This window comes from Haliotis asinina, chromosome 3, assembly GCF_037392515.1.
Source record: "Haliotis asinina isolate JCU_RB_2024 chromosome 3, JCU_Hal_asi_v2, whole genome shotgun sequence".
NCBI classification, from domain to species: domain Eukaryota; kingdom Metazoa; phylum Mollusca; class Gastropoda; order Lepetellida; family Haliotidae; genus Haliotis; species Haliotis asinina.
The window spans coordinates 73128412-73150628 of NC_090282.1; the positions used below are offsets into that span (position 1 = coordinate 73128412).

The following is a 22217-nucleotide window of genomic DNA, read 5'->3' on the forward strand; positions in this document are numbered from 1 at the left end:
TCCTATCTGCAGTCAGTACACATTCCAGGTATCATGGTTTTCACAGATACCAAAAATAAAGCTCATAATAACAGGATATATGACAGTATAATGGCCGACACATCAGTGCCAAAAGATGGGGAAAGAATTTGTCTCTTGCATTTGTCATGTGACCCAACATACCAGATTGGATGATAAGACTCCTCAGTTTCACGGACTCTGTGTCACTGTACTCCAACAGGTGAATTTTCTGGGTTTGTTTTGGCCTGACTTGCCTGTTTCCAGATAGCCAGATCTTAGCAACTATCACACTTCTTCATTATACAGAGGGGCATAGTTTGTTAACCCATAACATGTTAATTTACTCTTGGCATACAGCAATATTAACCATTCAATGGCATGTCTAAGGATAAAACAGGAACAACAAACATAACAAAGCTGAAATTCGTACATCTGCAACTTCTCACCTTTCATCTTTGACAACCAAATAGTGAGAAGCTTATATACATGGTCTGTTGTGACAAACAGCGGATTAATATTAACAACAGCATGTAATAGAACAAACAAGTGGTACATGATTGGAAAAGGCCAGTAGGGAACTAAAACAACAAAGAGCACTAGTGATGAAGCCAATGAGTGTGGTGAGTAGTAACAACAAACAGACATAATGCTTAGGTAGTCTATCGTTTGATTAGTTCATCAGTGGCCAATGGTATGTAGTATCCTTGGTCTCTATCGATCTAAGGTTTGTGGCAGCAGATTTTGATGACCTCCAACAGTATCTGTTTTGTGAAGTCCTTGACGTAGAAGCCATCGAAATTCACCTACTGGCCTCTTCCAATCATGTACCACTTGTTCACTCTATCACATGTTGTTGTTAATGTTAATCCGCTGTTTGTCACAAAATACCATGTATATATAGTTTCTCATTATTTGCTCGTATTCACATTTAGCTTGATAATGATGTAAGAGTCTACATCGAAACGCTGTTCTACATAATATACAAGAAGTTTAATCCATAAAACTGTATGTTTCATTGTTAAAGTGTTTGTCATGCTGCAGACACGGGATAAATTCTCCACGTAGGTATAAGGAGTGAAGCCCATTTCTGGTGTCCAACACCCTGATAATGCCAGTATATTACCAAAAGTTTTATAAAACTATACTCATTCACTCCTGCCACTGCTGTTTTCCATTCACAGTACTATTACAGAGTCCAATCATAAGCTACAGTACAATTTCAGAGTCCAATCTTAAGCTACAGTACTATTACAGTGTCCAATCTTAAGCTATAGTACTATTACAGAGTCCGATCTCAAGCTATGCCCCAGTGAACAGACAGGATGAGACAGCACAGACCTGTAGGTGTGATATTAGCAGGCAAGAAGGTATGTAGTCTGTAGTAAACAGGCAATGAGTTGAGATTCACCACATAAGCTGAGATCACAAATAGATAAAGCCTGGGGCACTCTACACATAAATGTCTGAACTCTCTATCACCTCATATCTTATTATAACTTAGGCACCTTGTCATGATCAGGCTTACAAGGGAAGAGATCCATCTAACAGTTTGTACAATGTCCATGTGTTGACCTTACATAAACATTCAAAAATAAAACATGATAAAATATTTGTATATCTGTATTGAAACCATGGCAACCACAACTGACTATTTAAAAATATATACATTTTCTGAACATGACAAAACCATATTGTTTAACATCACGAGTTTCAAAATATACTAAGATTTAGCAACTGGACATAGTAAGGCAGGGTTGTTTTAGCTATAAATGCCATACCATATTTCAAACACAAATACTGACCCATTGACTTGGACGAGCCCCTATGGTAGTAATTAATAGTTTAAATGAAAATTTCTAAACTCCTGTAACAGACTGGTTTCTTGTACTGGTCTCTTCTCTTAACTTGACTCTTTAAAGGATAGAATTGCTATACATTCATGGACTTAGCATTCAGTATTGTCTTGGAGCAAAGCTGACTTACCAGAGCCAACAAGTCCATGGTTTATGACCAAGGCAATAACAATTACCATCTTTCAATGTCTACAGAGACCAAAAGGGGCAACAAAAAGATGAGTGTATATATGATGGCCATCAGCATGACAGGTGTTCCAATCACTACCAAAGCTCTAACCAGCAAGTGGCCCAACTGAGTAATTTGCCACAAGCTGCAATACAGAGTTGCATCCCTTGGGTGCACCAGGGATACATAATCATGCGATCAAATCCTAGTTCAACCCATTAATGCTTCAAGGTTTGTCAGCACCATTCCTGTCCTTGTGGATTTTGTGTCTGAGATCCAAACCACTTTGGCTTTCCTCCCATATTAAGCTGCCACACCATAACATAACCAGAATATTGCTCACATCGGTGTTAAACCAAACCCACTGACTCACTCCCGCAATGAAATCTAAAGCGGGCCTTATTTCATTTCCACAAGGATAAAAACACAAAGTTTATCCAACATTTGAATTCATCATCTGGAAAAAACACAAGCATGTACAAATTAAATCATCTTTATGCCAGTATGAATATTCATCCTTTCTTCATCCAAAGTCTTTCAATAAAAGCAGTGGGATACATGTTCATCGTGTCCTTTAAATCTAGCCTCGCTGGAATGCTGACAGAATGGTAAGTCCATGGAAGTATACTTAATCGATTCCAGTAATCAGCAGGTCTACCTATGACAGGGGAATCCAATCCTGTTATTCTATAATCCAAGACTTCATGAATTAAAGCAATAACGATGTCGTCAGAGACTTAAGCAAGTCTACCAGCCAGCACACCACCATGTCTTCCTCCTCAAATGTCAGGTGTGACTCTGGAGCCATCAGTTGGCCAAATTATCATAAACATAGTGGAGGCAACACATACAGATGTAAACCCTGGCTGAAATGTCACGTGACTAATTGGCCAGTTGTCATGACATGCCTCAACGACAACAACACTTGAACAAGAAGCAGACACAACGTTTGAGCAAGAGGTTGGCTTGAGCAAGAAGCTGACACAGGCAGGTTCTGCCAAAACATGCTTGTGAATATGGGTCACCAGATGACTTGTCTTGACCTTTCCAAATGTCAGAAGGTCCTACCTTGTCTGATGCCTTTATTTACTGTTTATTGATGGATGTGGAGGAGCATGGACTCGAGCATAGTCAACATGGGACACCAACACAGCAGTCTGCTAATGAGGTTCAATGAAAAGTTTCAGTAAGTTTGCAGCCCCAGTGGATGGGAGATTACCAACAATTTAATATCCTATATCACCCTATTTCTTTGTCATGGCTAGTCTATACTTTGACTGCTGACTCACTATAACTACTGTACTAATGTGTCGGAATGGAACTTTCCACTGTGGCCAAATAATCATGTTTTAGACTCCATCTACTCGTAATGTACCAGGAATCGGGCCTAGACTAGACAAAACCAGTGGTAGATAGAGTGAGCAAACCAACGTATTGGGCCATTGCACTGGCTTATCATGCATCACCTTGCTTTACAACCATTTCAAGTCTACCATAAAGCAGATATTTACAACAAAACGCTGGTCTATAGCACATGTTCATTCATTACAACTACGGATTTGTAATTCTTCACATCAAAATAAAGATGCAAGTCCTCCACACAACCTCCACAAATCTAAATAAACTACTTGTTCTGCACTATTACAGAAGAACATCTGCATTTAGTTTAAACAAGTCCGGCTTACCACATTCCACATAAAATCAGTATATAAAATAAACAGAAAAACATGCTGCATAATTACAGACTTTCTAGACTAAAAGTCAGTCTCCCAGTCATGTGTTGGTAACAGCTGTTTCACATACTGAATCAGCTGGCCAACCAAGAAGTTTCTCAATACATCACTGTTTTTTCTGTCATTTACACAATCCTATTGATGACCATTTTTCAAAATTGATTCCCATCAGGACATCAAAAAAGATCTTTCCCTTCAGATGTTATTTGAAAGCTGAACTTCCTGTCCAAAGGACACCGTTAGGGAAAATGGATCTTTTGCTTTACACTCTCTCTGACGTCAGAATAATTCACTGGTTTCTGCCTGAGAGCAATACTAACTATTCTAGCAGCATTTAGCCTAATTATAGCTGTTAATTTCCTGGGCTTCATCTGCACTGTACAGATGGGGGATGTATAAATACCATTAAAAACACATGTGCATGCTACCAGTGAATCATCTTGCAAATAAAGGACAGTGTTAGTAAGATTTAACACATGAGGAAAGGTTGAGCTCACTAACTCTGTGAAATTAGTGCCCACCATATGGGCTCACTTTACAGAACATTCTGATAAAAAACTCCATTTACAAACACCAATCCCACACCAATCCCACTTGCTTTTTGTCTTTGTTTTCTTTAATGTTGCACTCAGCAACACTCATGAGTTCAGACCAGACAGTCTAGTGATCGACATTGTGAATTTTCTAGCAATAGGATGGTATTCTGTACATAATTAAGTCTGATCAGGCCAGTGACTGACAGCGTGAGTAACGCCACTCTACACAGTGGGGATACATAACAGGCAGTTTTCCAGCTACAGGATGGCAGTCTGTACACCTGCCAGCAAACACATAGAGCTAGATTTACTAGTTTTCTACAGTACTACTTCCAGATGTAACAAGATATGAATGATTAAATAAAGAACTCAAGGAGCTGATCCCCTGACGGTTCATTGTGAAAAACCCGCCACTGAAAACGTACAGTTACTTCAGTCCAAAGACATTCACCTGACAACTATTGAAATCCAAGCGCTCAATTTTCACAACTCCTTTATGAACATTATAAAAAGGAACTGAATGCAGTCAAAAAATTAATTCATGCACCTTTAAGAATGCAAGACACATTAAGTGTAGTCAAGCAATGTCAAACTTAGCCTTATCGCCAACCAAATGGCTGAGCATTTCTTACCTGCACTGTTCATATTTGTCATTCTTATGAATGAGCTGTTTTAAACCTACTGCTGTAAATGTGCAAATAACGCTTCTATCTGTGTCTACAACACTGATACGACATGAAGACATATCAATACATCACTGAAAGTCAGGATTTACTTGACTAAAATGGCCTATCACACCTCTTACAACACTCAAGTATTTCCTGGTGTATAAAGGTGATTCTGACACACTAATCCCACACTGATACCAAGCTTACTCCTCACTAGCAGTTATCTCACATGATAACTGATAACTCTACAATGTAAGCTTGTCTGTCATAACATGTACTGGGTAAGTGAGTGAATTTAGTTTTATGCCACACTCAGCAATATTCCAGCTATATGACAGCAGTCTGTAAATAATTAAGTATGGATCAGACAATCCAGTGATCAACAGCATGAACATCAATCTATACAATAGGGATATGATGATGTGTGTCAGCCGAGTCAGCATGTCTGACCACCCGATCTCATTAGTTGCCTCTTAAAGGACAAGCATGAGTTACTGAAGATCAAAGCTAACCCAGATCTTCATGGGTATATGACATATAATGACTGACAGGACATAGTAATCCTAAAAATGGTTTCACAAGAGTACACAATAAGCACTAGACTACCCCTCACAATGAGGAAAGATAGCTTGGAGAATAATATATAGCCAGAAATTAGCATATCAGGTGGAATTCCCTGCCAACTAATCTTTACGAAATTCTTTTACATTTTGACAAAAAGACTGGATGATAACTATCCTCTGGGGTTTAGATAGGGCTGCCATTGTGGCCATGTTTATAACGTGATCAGAGGCATGATACACGGTGTCCACATCATAGCTCTGCAGGTCAATGGACACATCAAAGCTAAAAAAATACTCTCTTCTGAACGACGTTTGTTGTTGAGCTACACTGAAAACTATTTATTTTCTTAGCATTTATGAAGACAAAGATACAAAATTTCAAAAACTGTTTCGTGAGAATAATACCTAGATGGAAGTCCTTATCCCAGACAATGCTCCTTATGTATTTTCCACACAGGTTGATAAATGGTGATACCATGATCTCAACTAACTTGAAGTCCCTTCTCAGTAGTGACTTTGTGGTGGCACAACAGTTAAGGTGTTCACTCATGATGTCAAAGATCCAGGTTCCATTCCCCACAAGGGTACAATGTGTGAAGCCCATTTCTGGTGTCGATGCAATAATATTACTGGAATACTGCTAAAAGCAGCGTAAAACTAAACTCACTCACACCTTGGGTCCCTGCTCACTTATCCCAACAGAATGGAGATTTAACACTTTAAACAATGAAGGATATAACTCACACAGCCATGTAGACTAATGTCCTCAGTGAGTTGACTCGTCAGCAGCCTTATCACTTATTTCACTGACTCATATCCTCTGCTCTCTCTATGGATGAACATTCACAAACCCACCCTTTAAACACTCTTGAATGAATCACGCCTACATTTAAAAATAACACTCATTAGGAACTAGGCTGCTTATTAAACCACCTAGTAATCAAATATTAAATATGCATATTACAAATATTCAGAAAGAAAAAAATCACTCACACTTCACATTATCAATCATGTTAAAAAATAAATCATGAATGTTAAACAAATTTAATAAAAACATAATTAATTAATACAAATATATACATCCTTTTTTTGATATTGGCATTTAACTGGTTAAATATGACACTGGACTTCAATCACCCCTTTAGACAGAGGCAGTCTGTGCTGCCAGACACAAGGGTTCTGTGATTTATTTCCAGGCTGCTTGAATCTATTTTGTCCCAGCTGACCTGTGTTTATCCTACGTATCACCACATGTTCACCAAATGGAACACTAGTAAATGAGACTTTATGTAATGGAAATGTACAGCTCTTTACCACCACTGTTTATGACTTGCAACTGATAATATACATCATAAACCTTTTGACATTCGGAGATCATATCTGTAGCAAATCTTCAAATATATCTAGTCCTGTACATAAATGTACACTAACTCTACAGTAATCTCCTACTGAAGTTCAAAATCAAATCAAACTACCTTGTGTCAAATATTCCTCTTTAAAATATTCTCACTTAATCTTTACTTTCATATCAAATGTAAAGGTTATGAACAGCTATAAAAGATATGTCAAGACATATCTTGTTTGCTTGGCAGAGATCTACATTTCATAAAGTCTTCCTTTTAAAGTTAACTTATAAACTGACCTCTAAAGTCATAATAAAGAGTGAAAATATCAACAAAATGTTTGCGACTTCAAAATATGAAAAACATTCATTACAAAGCATGTAAACACAAAACAAAGCTTCTGAGGACCACCATGATTATCTACAGAGGCGGCTTTCTGGGAAAGTGGGGGTGCACACTACTGAGAAAACAGGGGTGCAGACTTCATTTTCAATGGTCATATAATAACTTTCAGGACAAAACATGGGGTGCACACCCCTGCAGCCCCACTGTGGATCCGCCTATGTCTATGATCACAAGACTGAAATCCATCCACGTGTATTTCACACACAGCTGATGCCAAACCCAACCTGCCAATCACACACCAGGAAGTCTGTATGAAAAAGAGCTGGTCATCTACCTGATGATTAATATTGATAAATATATATAATTAACATCCGTTACCTACCTGTTTCCACCATGTCAAGCTGAGAAAATCTATGTACGGTCGGACAAAACTGACACATGTATATCTCCCATAATGCGCTCTTTGTAGCTGGGTATCCTGTCTCACAATCCGTCGAACAAACTCCCCTCTATTCCAGCTGTCTCCCAGTTTGCTGAACACAGAACACATAGTTTAGTTGTTTATACAATATAACGCAAAAATAGTTAAAATGTACAGACGTACAATTCTTGAATCTTTGTCTGCCCATATTTGCAACAATCTGCTCAGTACAAATGTAACAAACACACAATCTACAAATGCTTAATTTCAATATATTTTTTCTGATAATTGACATGCTGAGGAAATACTTATTAATGAGCCCATTCTTCAAACAATGAAAATTTATAAGTCTTCATTTGGTTGTTTCATATCTAATGACTCTAATATTCATGACAGCTGACAAAACAATTTATCTTGTATAAAAAATTAAGCCATTACTGATGTTGTATCAATCATGTATTTGCATCATGCATGGTGTCTATAGTAGAAACTCGTCACAGTGCAGAACAAGGTGACCCTGTAGTGGGACATTTATACTAACTCCTGTTGAGGTGAGGTGAGTATTACATTCACACAATTTATAACTCGGGAATGTGTCAGGTGTCCCACTGTATCAACCAGCTGGAAGAGCACATAAAACTCCAAAGAACAGACACGTTTAGAAAAACTACTTCCTCCACGGCAAACATTTGTTACCTGTAGTTTAAAGCAACAAATTTCAATGTTGTGGTGGTATGTAAATAACCAGGTCTGGATTAGAGAATCAAGAGATCAACATCATGAGCATCTATCTTTGCAATAGGCATAATATAGAATGCATAAAGACTGCATGCTGTTAACCTGATCCTGTTATTAGCCTCTAACAACAAGACTCCGTTGTTAGGATAACAGATCTTCATGGATAGCCAACATTAACAAATACGCATATGTACCAGACTCGTGTTTCATATGTTAAGCTTCGATTCAAGATGTAACTAAAGAAAATACAACTGTGCATACACTTCCCTACTAACACAATGTGGTATTTCTAATGCCTATAGCATAACTACCATATACCTGCATGTAGTACCTCATTGTTCAACATGACTCTCATCCTTGTTCTAAACATTAGTAGCTCATTGTTTGAAATGGTAGAATCTCATTGTTCAACGTGACTGTCACCCATTGTTCAACATTGTAGTACCACACTGTCCAACATCATAGTATCTCATTATGGTACCCCATTGTTCACCATAACGGTACCTCAGTGTCCAGTGTCTGGTCATGGAGATAATTATGCAAATACTCTTCCATATCTGTGATTTGAAGCACGCCAGTATCAACACTAGATTACAGGTGTACGTTACTAATTATTCATTTATTCCATGAGTGTTGCTGTCAAAATATGCCTAAACACATGCAATGCATACAAAATGGATACGGCAATAAATATTATCTTTATACCAGCTCTTTAAAACAAGTCACAAAAGTTTACCACTTTCATGGATTACACAGAAAGAATGATATTTTACAAATGTTTGAAAATATGCCTTTAACTTCTGGATATGTCTTTAACTTCAGGTTTTTTGTGTATGAAAGAGGTCATCATACATGTAGGGTACAGAAATAGAATTGCAAATTTTCAAGTTTGATCTCCAGCAAGATTCACAATATTGAAAGTGCCCTATAGTTATTGAGTGTGGTGTGCTCACTGCAAGGTGTCCTCTGGTGGCAATGACTGGTTGGTTGGTTGTTTTACCCTGCATTCAGCACTATTCCAGCTATATGACAGCGCTCTGTATATAATCGAGTCTGGACCAAACAATCCAATGATCAACAACATGAGCATTGATCTACACAATTGGGATACAGAAATATGTGTCAACCTGGCCACAATGGTGCTAAAAGCCTTAATGTTTTGTTGAAACAGTTGAAATGTGTATCTCATGGACCCACTGAATCAGCTAAACCTCAGACGCAACCTTGAATCACAAACAAATAAATACCATGAGAGACTGGACTGACCATTAAGTGACCATTAACTGAAGAGAGTATGTTGGAGATACCAGACAACACTGACATGGAGATAACAGGAACTGAAACTACTCTCAACATACCAATATGTCTGGAAAACCACCTTTAATTTATAGCCATAACATATAATCCTCTCAAATACTCAATAACACCCGGAAATTGGCCAACACATGGTGTTTATCGACATTGTAAACAAAAAAGTAAACCAAAGGGGTTTTACTGTCTGCACTCGTTTACATCGAGTATGGGTACAGCAGTGAAGTGTCATCAGCTGGCCATTTCAGCTGGTTCCCATGGTACCATCTGGAGTTGCTCATTTGTGATGTCATTCTAACTTTACGTTACAATATGATTTGAATGACGTCACCACTGTTGATGACACAACAAAACAATTGTTTACGTGTCAATACGTAGTGAATAGTCTTGCAGTTTCCAGGAATCTAATACCATTTGATCGTGTTTTTCAACCAATCAGATTACAGAACACAGTAACTTTTGGTTTACAATTAAAGTTGACCACCATACTGATATACCACATCAGGCAAATCAGGATTACAATCTATGAAGTCCATGCCTGCTGCATTCTGGGACATACTAATAGAAGCAGCCAGGTCTGGGCCAATGACATTTGAGTTTGCCAGTCCAAGTGGTCTCTTGGCATCATAGATTTAAGAATTACTGTGGACTTTCTTTGCTGACCGTATTAGAGCTAAAATGCTTCAGCTGGATCATGTTTCATAACAGTGTCTGAAGATGCACACTCCCACACAGCAGAGAACCATGTAGAGAATATCCTGTTAAACAAGCTAATGCCCTAGGCAAACACACCCACTTGGCACAGGGTACAAACAGTTCAAACATCATCATAACCAATAATACATATTGTAGGTATATATCACAACAGCATTGTGGTGAAACGTAGTGAGTGAGTGAGTGAGTGAGTGAGTGAGTGAGTGAGTGAGTGAGCAGGTGGCTGGGTGTTTTGGGCAAGTGAGTTCAATGCAACTGTTACTAACATTGCAGCAACCATATATATCAGTGATTGATATTATGAGCAACTATTGGGAGCCATCATCTCACCCATAAAAAACAGCGTAATTTACACAGGACTTACTCTTCCTCAGTGAGTGATGAGTGATTGCACAAGTGAGTGAGTAGGTGAGTGAGTAGGTGGTTGGGTGTGTTTTGGGTGAGTGAGCGAGTTTGTTCAATGCAACTGTTATATTGCAGCCACCATATATATCAGTGAAACAGAGAATCCTGTGATTGATATCATGAGGAACTACTGGGTGCCATCATATCACCTGTAAAGAACAGCATAATTTATACGGGACTTACTGTAAACAAGAGTGAGTAATGAATCAAGGATGTTTCATGCATTCATACCAGTACCGACCTTTAAATTTCATGTTTACAACTCATTCACTGCCTTATAACAATTCATATTATTAGCCTATATATATTCTAACTCCTGCTTATGTCAAACTGCTTATGCCAACCATGTTCACAATCAGCACTCTTCTGGAGGTTTCTAAACTTATCTTCACCCAAAAGTAAGTTGTATGAATTGACTGTGCTATCAAAAGCCTCATTAGATGGCAAAGGTAATCAGGAAGTCTGTAGGTAATGTCTTAAGTGACTGGTTAAGAGGGCACAATTATCCAATCACGTTACCATTTACACACTCATTAGTAGTGCCAAAAACTCTTCAAGTAGATCCAGGCTGTCGTCATCTGGAATATTTATCATACAGTAGGTACAAAAATGTTGGTGGCACAGAGAGAAGAGTATAAAAAAATAACTTTGTTTTGTTAAAACACTGAACATAATGTTTTTCTGGTTCTTCTAAAGAATTAATCTGCTTAGGCTAAGGTAATGACACCTAGATTAATAACTAGTTTCTGAAATGAACATATTTTACAGCAAAAAACAGTTCATAATAAAATATATATGAAAAGGAGACCTGACACTTTCTTCATAATGGAGATCTAGACTTGAGTGGACTTTCTTGGATATATGTGCTTTAAGGTCTAGACATCATATTGTAATGACACCTTAAATTTCCTTTTGAAAGAGGAAGAGGGCGGCCCAATGGTGAAAGTGTTTGCCCTCTTTGTAAATGACTCAGGTTTGATTCCCCACATGGATACAATATAGGAAGGCCATTTCCTTTATCCCGTACTAGTTCGTAAAGCATTTCAAACTGTACTCACTCTTTCACCTTTGAAACAACTTTACTCTGAAGATGACAGTAAGACTCCATGACAATTATATGACACACAACATTTTCAAACATCCAATTTTCATTAGAAATATTCTTGGTCCTGGTGTCAGTGTATTTTTTCGGGTAGCCATATCAACAATTAGGAGCAGAAGCAGTTTCTTCTAATTTCAGAACTACTGTTCCTGTCTCATCAGAGAAGCAATATGTGTACTTTTTGGATATGCAACATTGTGTCCTTGAGATGATCAGCTGAGAAAAACTGTCAGTTCTCAGGTAATCAATCTCTGCAAGGATTAAGTCAACACCTGTGATCAATCATTGAAGGGACGGACATATTATGTAATTAGTGAGTATGGTTTCACGCCAATTTTAGCAATATTCCAGCAATATGACAGCGGGGGACACCAGAAATGGGCTTCACACATTGTACCCATGTGGGTTATCGAACAGTGGGTTCAGTGTGATCAGCAAGGCCTTAAACCACTAGGCTACCCTACTGCCCCAATTACGAAATTAGTTACATATCTATTCTGTTCTGCCATAAAAGGCGACACTGCTTGTCATGAGAGGCAACTAACGAGATCGGGAGGTCAGACTTGCTGACTTGGCTGACACATGTCATCAGTTCCCATTTGCGCAGATCGATGCTCATACTGGTGATCACTGGATTGTCTGAGCCAGGCTCTATTATTTACAGACCACTGCCATATAGCTGGAATATTGCTGAACGCGGCATAGACCTAAACCCATTCACTCACTCTATTCTGTCCTACAATTAATGTTTTACTTGGCCCATTCTTAAAATATAATTTTTCAAACATCTTGCTATAACATTCAAGTACATGTGTAAGGAGATTAAATTCAGAATCAGGTTTCGTGAAAGAGGTAATATGTTATTGCCAGTTTGGAAAAGAAATCAGTAACAAAGAGTTTTCTTAATTAATCATGTTAACAGCACTCTTTTATAAATGCTCCCTGACCAACTTCTAAAACAAGCTGCAAGTAATCTTAATAAGCCCCATTAGTTTCTTTATTGAGCCCCAAATTCACATGGTATTCTATATTTTCTTGTCTACATCACAAATTACCCTGCAGCATTAACTGCAGCATCAAAGGTTATGCAATTGCTTTTAAAAATTTATCTTGTGCATATTTTTTTAATAAATGCCCCACTTTAACAAATTACAAAGCGCCTAGGGTGCTATTGAGATGAATATTGTATCCAGCCATCATAAACTAAAATATTCAGTGTGAAAACAAAGCCCAGGGCGTCTACTCAAATATGTACATGCTCAGTCAAAACCATCTCCAAGAGGATACCTGGCCTGACAAGTTATAAGCATTGGGAATCGAAATCCACTTTCAATTATCAGAGGACTTCTGGTGAACGATTATCAATTACAATTGAAATCTGTACATTCTTAATGTAATGATCAACTTATTTTAATTTTCCCCCATTTTTATACTTAATACTGTCAAGCGAGAAAGACACTGGAATTGTAATCAAACAATGAAAGTGGTCAAAATTAAAATATTTATCAGTATATCTCTTTACATTCACAATAGATGTATTCAAAGACAGCTTACAGTGATATTTACCGTGATGAATACAATGCTCATAGTTTTATGCTGTTGAGTGAATATTTGTCAAAGTTAACGGTTAGTTTATTTCATACTAAAACAACAAAATTATGATTAATGGAAAACATGTTTTTTTAATAATCAATAATTATTTTGAATCCTTCTTTCGACTGATTTTCGATTTTTCACCATTACTGAAAACTAAGCATTGTTTAATAAGAATCGCACAATCACTCCCACAATGCAACAGAGAACCCACTTACGCTTGATGAAAAAAATCCTGAGGTCTTGATATTGTAATAAATTTAGCGTAAGCCTGAGAAAATGTTTGGTAATTAGGGTAATCAGTTACATTTGCATTGATATGCATAAAAAAATATGAACTAGAAAGCACGGTGGTGTTTAAGGAAATTGGCCCAATTTAGGTGCGATTGCCGAAATAACATGTTGTCCCTTTTCAATTAAGTTACAACCAGACACATCAAACATGCAATGATTACCCTAATTCTTATTATATTTAAGGAACTTAACCAACAAGTTATTAAACTTGAACAAGTAGTTGAATCAATGTTTAATGACATCTCCACACACAGGAAATGAGTCTAGAACGCCATCACACCAAACATCCATTCACTGAGTCCATTCTCTCTCCCAACCAACCACCATATTGTACCCAGTTTGGCACCAAATTAACAGAGAAGACACCATCCTAGTGACCTACAAAAATGTGGAATAGTACCCGAACGCTGCCAATAACAGATATTAATTTGGTGTGCTTTCATTGCTTAGGCTGGAGTGGATTTGCAGGTGAACTGTTCGCCTAGTATTGATGAGCTGACAAGTGTGGCGTGCCTGCACAATACTGTCCAATAAAACGATGAAATGCTGAGTGCAGGTTATGAGTGGAATACTAATATGTCTGTCAGGCTTTATCCCATACACAGACAGAGTTATATTACTGTTATCACCATGGTGATGTGAGACATATTTGGAGGTCACATCATGATATTATATAAGGAGGTCAAGGTAAATAGAACATGGACTGTATCACTATTTTGTTAATCTGAACAGCAGATCATATCAGTATGTTGATAAAATTCCTTTACAACCTCATTAAAATATTTACTCTTGATATGTGACTCCACATAAAGATCTGAGAATACTTCTTTATGAGGTTACCTAAGGTGAACTTTCTTAACAAGCCATCAACATCAAAGTTTATCAAAATTCTTAACAAGTCAGCGTTGAAAGTGAGTGAGTTTAATTTACCCCATGTTAACAATATTCCAGCTATATGGTGGCAGTCTGTAAATAATCAAATCTGGAGTCAGCATCCACACAATCACATCTCATTTCTGTTTTTCGATAACTAATACAAGCAGAAAGTTTTGAAATAAACAAATTATTCAAGTCACAGGTGCTTACTGTTGATGGTATCCTGTACATTGTTTTATAAGTTCCATAGCATATACAGTGTAACGGGTTAACTATAAAATGTATATTTGTATCCTGTGTCCTAGTTTTTCTTTTGGTTACACTGTAATTCTGAAAACAAGGAAGTAAACTGACATCTGATTGGCATAAGAACCCATGCATAATTAATTTTTGATTGGGCAGTCAGTGTATGCTCAGGGTTGAGGTGGCATCCGATTTTGTCACCAAGAAGTATTGGATCAGAGTCAACAACCATGTTTCAGTTAAACAGAACTTTTTTGCTACAAATGAAGCAACATTTTGGTGCTGCTTAAAACTCCTCCTTCAAGGAACTGAAGGAAGTAGTTGTATGTCCATAACAGTTATTATTAACACAGTTGTCTTTGTTCAGTTTCAGCTTCTAAATAACTCTCAGGGCACATTATCATATAATTACAGCATATTAGAAATAAAATGAAATAAATGCTAACCTTGCCCAACTGATGGCTTTGGAAAATTAATTCAGAGAAATCTGCCACAAAATTACCATTTGGTGCTATTCTAAGAATACCTAGGGCATGGATCCCCTCTTCTAAGAATACTTAGTGCATGGAACTCCTCTTCTTAGAATACCTTGGCCATGGATCTCCTCCTCCATGGATACCTTGGATACGGATTTCAATACCATGAACATGGATTTCCTTTTCTATGAACACCCTGGAGATGAATCTCCTCTATGGATACCCTGGAGATGGATCTCCTCCATGGATACCTTGGAGATGGATCTCCTCCTCTATGGATACCCTGGACATGGATCTCCTCTATGCATACCTTGGACAGGGATCTCCCCATCAGTGGATACCTTGGATATGGATCTCCTGCTCTATGGATACCCTGGAGATGGATCTCTCCTCTGTGGATACCCTGGAGATGGATCTCCTCTATGGATACCTTGGAGATGGATCTCCTTCTCTATGAACACCCTGGAGATGAATCTCCTCCTCTATGGATACCCTGGACATGGATCTCCTCCTAGGCCAGCAGAGATCTCTCCTCTAGGAATACTTTGGGAATTCCAACATGGCCACAGATGATGTTGCACCTCAATCTAAGGTGAAGAAGTGCAGTGGTTTCTGTGGACCACATGTCCTCACCGCTGTGGAGCTTCACGTTCACTCTGTAACATGTCTGCAGACCATCAGCTGTTACATAGAAATCACTATACAAAGCACAGTCTCTCATACGTCATGGACATAATGGCAGTTTGTTGGCCGGAAGTCAAGTTTATGTAATCACTCTAATTACGTAACAACACAACCTCTACATTGAAGTCAAAGCTAACTGTTCCAGATTAAACACAGGATCCCTTTGAAATGTTCACACCTGTAAAGATTTAATTTCTTTGTTTCAGCATTGATGACAACAGTACACATCAGGATAATGAACAAAAACAATCATGAATATGGCTAAAGGATACCAAAAAAAACAAAACAAACGTCATTTTACCTCCTAAGGTGTTTAAATGTTAACAATATGTATTAAAGTCTGTAAGCCTTCAATATTTTCCACATGCACCTCCACATGAAGAGAGGGAAATCTTTTCTATCATTTAAAAATCATTTCTATTATCTGGCTACTCAAATGTAATCAATGATAACGAGCAGTCTTGCAGAAAATGATTACACTAATTATGGTAATCATACACAGAATGTCTTAGCCTCACTAATTACAATGTCAGAACCATTATTATTAAGACTGACGGGGAAACAGACCGTGGAGTATACTCCCATTGAATACTCTCTGCTGCACTGGACATTGAAACACAGACAGTCGTGCTGTTGACAACTGTCTAAAGATGTCTGTCAATGCTGCATTCGGTCCACAAAACAAGCATGCAGCATCCCACATGTTTTTCACACCAGTAAGGACATCCTTAACTTTTGACAACTATTTAATATTTTTAAAGTACCTGAATGATGTTTAAAAGTGATAAAAATGACATTGTAAGAATCAAAATGATAAATAAAAGCCTGAATGACTTTCTGTGAGTCAAAAATAGAAAATAAAAGCGTGTATTCAACTTCGTGAGGAACATTTCAGAGCATATTCTTGCTCCTTCATCACGTGAATGATGAAAAGTGGAATGCAAAATCAGCCTGGATTGTGGACAATCCAGTGATTGATACAATGATCATCAAGGTACAATGACATTCAATCTGTTTGCCAGGAAATGATTCCAACTTGGAATGTACATGTACAGGTTTGTGCCAAACATTTTTAGCATGGGGGTATATATAATGTACGAGGCCATACCCTTTGACCCTGCCGCAATCTGTAGACAGCATGTGCCACACCACAAGACTTTCTGCAGAAATACAAAGACCTGCTTTTCCTGGGTTTGAACAACTGTCTGACATGACAGCAACTATATTCCTTGGCTTTTAGAATGGTATGTAAAAGTGATCTACCAATGTACTACATGTCATATTTGGGATTGAACTTTCTTTGTAAATTACAAAGCCTTGTACTTTTTGGGTTGAATCCCATTCAGGATTCAAACTCCTACCCCCAGTCAGGCATCTAGTCACCAGCAAACAAAGTCATTCGCCTAACTCACTCGGTCACCACAACTTGCACAAAATGGAAGTCAGACAACCGGTAGTCCATACTGCACACTTTGTGTACCCCTCTGATCTACCTATGATCTATCTAAAGGTAAAAGTGCACCATAATTGTCCCAGTTTCACACATCCAGGATGACAGTCTGTTGGAGGGACAATATGTCAGTTTTATTTATTTATGCTATTCATATTTATTAGAAATTATCATTTGAACTATTGATTATTATCTTAGAGATCTGTGCTGGTCTAACCAACATAAACTGACTTGAAATTTCCCTGTTTGGCCAAACAGTGAAAAAGGTTACGGTCTTTGATAAAAATTATTTGAAAAGAATACCAACATCATTCTTTCACTAGACATCAGATTTAGTAGTTTATTCTGCTTAAACCAATTAAAACTGTTCACTACAATTACATTGTTTCAGTCAATTCAAATATCGTCTATATAATATAATCTAGTAATATTAAATCAGTGAGGACTGGTTTGTAATTATATATATCAAGGCTTATACCATAAAGATCAGATTAGAGCCCATCTTCACTAACCTGTGCTTTTCATAAGACGCGATTACTGGGATAGGATGGTCAGACTGACAATACTGACACATCAGCGTATCATAATTGTGTAGACTGATGCTCATGCTGTTTATCACTGGATTGTCTGGTCTATAGTTGAGTATTTACATCCTGTGGACATATAGCTGGAATATTGCTGAGTGGGATGTAAAACAAGAAACCAAACCCAACTGTGTAAATCAATGTTCATGATATCAATCACTGGATTGTCTGGTCCATCACATTGCTGGAACATGTCTCCCTGGTCCATTAAAACCAAAACAAACTGTTCTCTATAGTGACAACCACTGCTATATTTCCTACAAATAAGTAGTCTCAGGTTAGGAGACCAGTACAAATTTCACTTATGTGACTACCTCTTATTCCTTTAATTTCATGAAAGGTTAAATTTTCTCTCAAAACTGGAGTCAGTATCAGTCATGAAAACAAAACGTCCACCCACGTCAACAAGGAAATGACATCATTTGCTCACATACGAAAATTCCGTTCATGAAAGTGTTAATTCCATAAAATATTCTGAAGTCAGCATTCCCATTTTGACGGAAAACATATGCCTAAACCTTCACTGCGGCTCGTCCACTGGCTTGTCCACTGTCCAGCACATCCAGATTAAACAAATAAAACAGTGAAACACTGATGAAGTCGTGTCCCACCTCACCTCACTCACTCATGCATAAGTGGCAACACAAACAGAATAAATCAATTGTTTTTGGAGAAGGCAATTGGTCTTCCTGCCTGATAGCATGAGCTGTCTCATAAATCACCCAAATGCCTAACAAATCCACCTTGCTAACAGTGATTAATCAGGGCAGGTACAGTGTGGTGTACAACCATACTACTATCCACAAGGAAGGTCGAGTCAGGTCAGCTGAGGGTAGTCCACACTGGGAAATGTTAGCGAATTGGATATCTTGTCAATATACAAATTAGAAATTGATCCGAAGAATATTAGTTGGTGGAAGTGCCAATGTAGCACCAGGTGAGAGGGGAAACTACTGCGTCTCACTGCTCCTCTCGTACATAAAGAGTACATCCTTGTAGTATCGATACCACACAGACCATCTTTAAAATTTGAGGGTTTTAGGACAAGGTGCACAAACTATTCACTGGTCAAGAAGCTTGGTGCTTGTTCTGTTTGAACCAGACAAATTTGTTTCCCAATTCACACATTTATTATACATTTCATGTTTACAAGAGTTCTCGTCAGTTTATTCAGCTCTAGTGTGTAGAAACTGGTTCTGAATTAAAGCTCCCATGTTTTATGTCTATGAAGATATGATCAGTGTAACCTGACTTGTCCTATGCACATCTTGAACTAGTGGATTAGCATCATGAATTTCAAAGAAAGAATTAATGCCTATTATTCCTTAAATTTTATAAAAGTTTACATTTTGTCTCCACAATGAAGCACAGCCAGCATTACTGTATCTTAGAGTTAGGGGTTTTCGACGACATATGACAAAAACGTAATTTTTAAGTTTTGATTTTGCTAACTGTGAGTGATCAAGGTACATTCATCTATTTCACACAAAAGTATCACATGTTTCCAACAAAAATAGCGTTGATGACATGGTATCAGCGAAACTGTAGCCACTTGCCACATGTGGGTATTTTGTAAGTGTTTTCGGCAATGAGCCATACTTTTCCCCCCCCGCACTGCGAGAGAGTGTTTTGATCACATGGCTTCCTTTCATACATAACCTGTCACTAGCAGACGACTGACCTTGCTGAATTTTGCTCGCTATTTTTTGTTATACAGGCAATTGATTTTGCATCTGAAGTGGTATTAACGATCAAGGGTAAATAACATTGATGTTTATTTGCTCTAACATAACTTAATTTCTTGACTTCAATTGTCAATAAAACGTCTCATGACAGGAACTGGGCATCCGCCCTACCGATGAAACTGTTTGTGCACTTTGATTGCACATATACTTCCTCGATATAGCACTAGCAGTGCAATGGTCAAAATCACCAGAATGGCGAATTCAGCTCGCTCTGGGATCTGTGATTATTGGTTACTATGTCCTTCCCATTACACACCAGGAAATGCTCCATTCTGTTTTATCATCCAAAACAGTGCTCCACAGGTGATATCACTTGTGTGAGATCAGATGATATCTCCTAGGAGATATTGCTTTGACAGTAGATTTTGCACAATGCCCTGACAATGCTATGATGTCATGAACTTGATGATGTCACAATGCTATGACATTGTTGCACTGCAAATCTAACGCCAGTGTTGTGTTCAGAGATATACATTTTTCATTGAAAACTAATGAAGAATGACTTTGGATGATAATGAGAATCTCAACCTCGGGTCAACTGATATCAGTTATGTCAACACTGGCTGATAAAGGTAAAAATATCCGAGCCTCGGATATTTGCTGCTTTATCACCTCGTATTGACATATTTGGTATCAGTAGACACTTGGGTGAGATTCTCTATTTATACGAAAACCCTTCTGTTATACTGATAGATTACATCCACAAACATGTCCTGTATTAATTATATCTTTATTTCATAAAAATAAAAAAGTGACAAACAATAAAATGGGAAAAGCTTTTCATGAAACTTTTTTGAAAGCCAAATGGGTACATTTTTTCTGCTCCTAACAATATTCCTGCAATATCAGGTTGAGGAGACCAAGGACTGTATCCATGATGGGACTCAAACCCAGATCCCAATGTGATGGACTAACACCATGCATAACTACCAGGTTATACAACCTTTTCAGATAGCATGGTAGTAAACAGTGAATGACGTATTCTAATATTGTATTCATTAATGTTCTCAGGCAGGATCAGTTTACATAAAACAGTAATAAAACCAATATGTGTTTCACAGTTAGTACATGTGTGAAAATAGTAATGTAAGAGTAATGTTCACCGCTGTTTCAAACATAAATATGGGTCATTTACTTCTGGTAGGCTTCTCTTATATTGTAATCATATAGCAACAATGTTTTGACATGGGTGACAATTGTCCGTGATAACACCCAATAAACCAAGCAAGATGTGGGATATCTGATTTAGATAACTTCCTCTGACAGTCACTTCCTACAAGATGGTCAAGTGCCCCGCCACCCATCAACAACCTGGCTCATCTGCAGCAATGACCTCAACGTCCCCTCACATATGGAGAGTTCGGATTTGACTTAAGGGCGAGGGTCACCCTCTAAGCACCAGCTTTTCTGTATTTACGATGTGCAAACAGAAAAAAAGGTATTAAAAACTTTACAACAGAAACAACATAAAACTTGATCTGTTGTGTCAAGTCATCCTTTGTGGGACATCCTGGATGGACACTAAGGGTTAATGTGGCTATGCTGATACGCTGGTAGTTCACCGACCCGTACAAGCAATAGAAGCTTGATCCACAGGTGATGAAGCTATCCGGACAAAAGGCGGTGTAATCCTCTAGATGACTCTAGGTAAAGGATTAGGATGTGTGATATCCGCAGTCACACAGGCCCAACAGCATGTATTAACTCAAGACGATAACGCGGAGTCAACTCGCAGTCGCTGGAGTGTGACTCAGTCACAGAGTCGAGGGAAGTTTTATAGCTTCCTGCAGTTTCGTCCCAAACAGTCGCACATTTTATAATAGACTCAAATCACACCATTGCGATTATCACTTCCCTGAAATATCAGAATACAGTTGCATACACAAAGTACTTACTGTGTACACTCCCGTGGACTACTCCAGTCGATAGTAAACAAATCCACCGCCAGTGACACGATTTCTCTACTCCGCCATGCTATGTCGATTTCATGACGTCAGGTGCCCGGTCACATGACCGCCTACCTTAGTTATCGACCGAGTCTGTCCTCGTAATGTCAACATTCCCGTAACTTTTTATTTCAAAACGTTTTGATAATTCCAACATTGGGAATTCAGCTTAGCTTTAATTTACGAACAGATATCTGAACAAAATAAACGGTCTGTATAGCACAGTTCAATATCAACATCATGCGTCTTATAGTAGTTCTAAAAATAGATTATTTACCTATATGTCACGTGTGTATATAAACACTTTGGGTATGCACTCAATGACTCGGTTGGGAAGAACAAATGCAGTGAGACACTCATTTTACTGGATTATATATGAACGACCACGATGCAAGTATGACTCATCCAAGGAACTGCCGGTTCCT

General features: G+C 38.0%; 1 protein-coding gene across 8 annotated transcripts in view; it reads right to left on the reverse strand.

Annotated features, from left to right (window-relative positions):
• The window catches only part of LOC137278424 (rho guanine nucleotide exchange factor 28-like), a 252564-nt gene extending 230723 nt beyond the window's left edge, over positions 1-21841 (reverse strand). For all 8 annotated transcript variants that reach the window (XM_067810747.1, XM_067810746.1, XM_067810742.1 and 5 more), the window contains exons 1-2: positions 21742-21841; positions 7593-7743 (exon numbers count right to left, since the gene is read on the reverse strand). In XM_067810747.1, the coding sequence (XP_067666848.1) occupies positions 7593-7650 (58 nt within the window). In that variant the 5' untranslated portion in view covers positions 7651-7743; positions 21742-21841. The remainder of the gene's footprint in view (positions 1-7592; positions 7744-21741) is intronic.
• Positions 21842-22217: the final 376 nt, after the last annotated feature.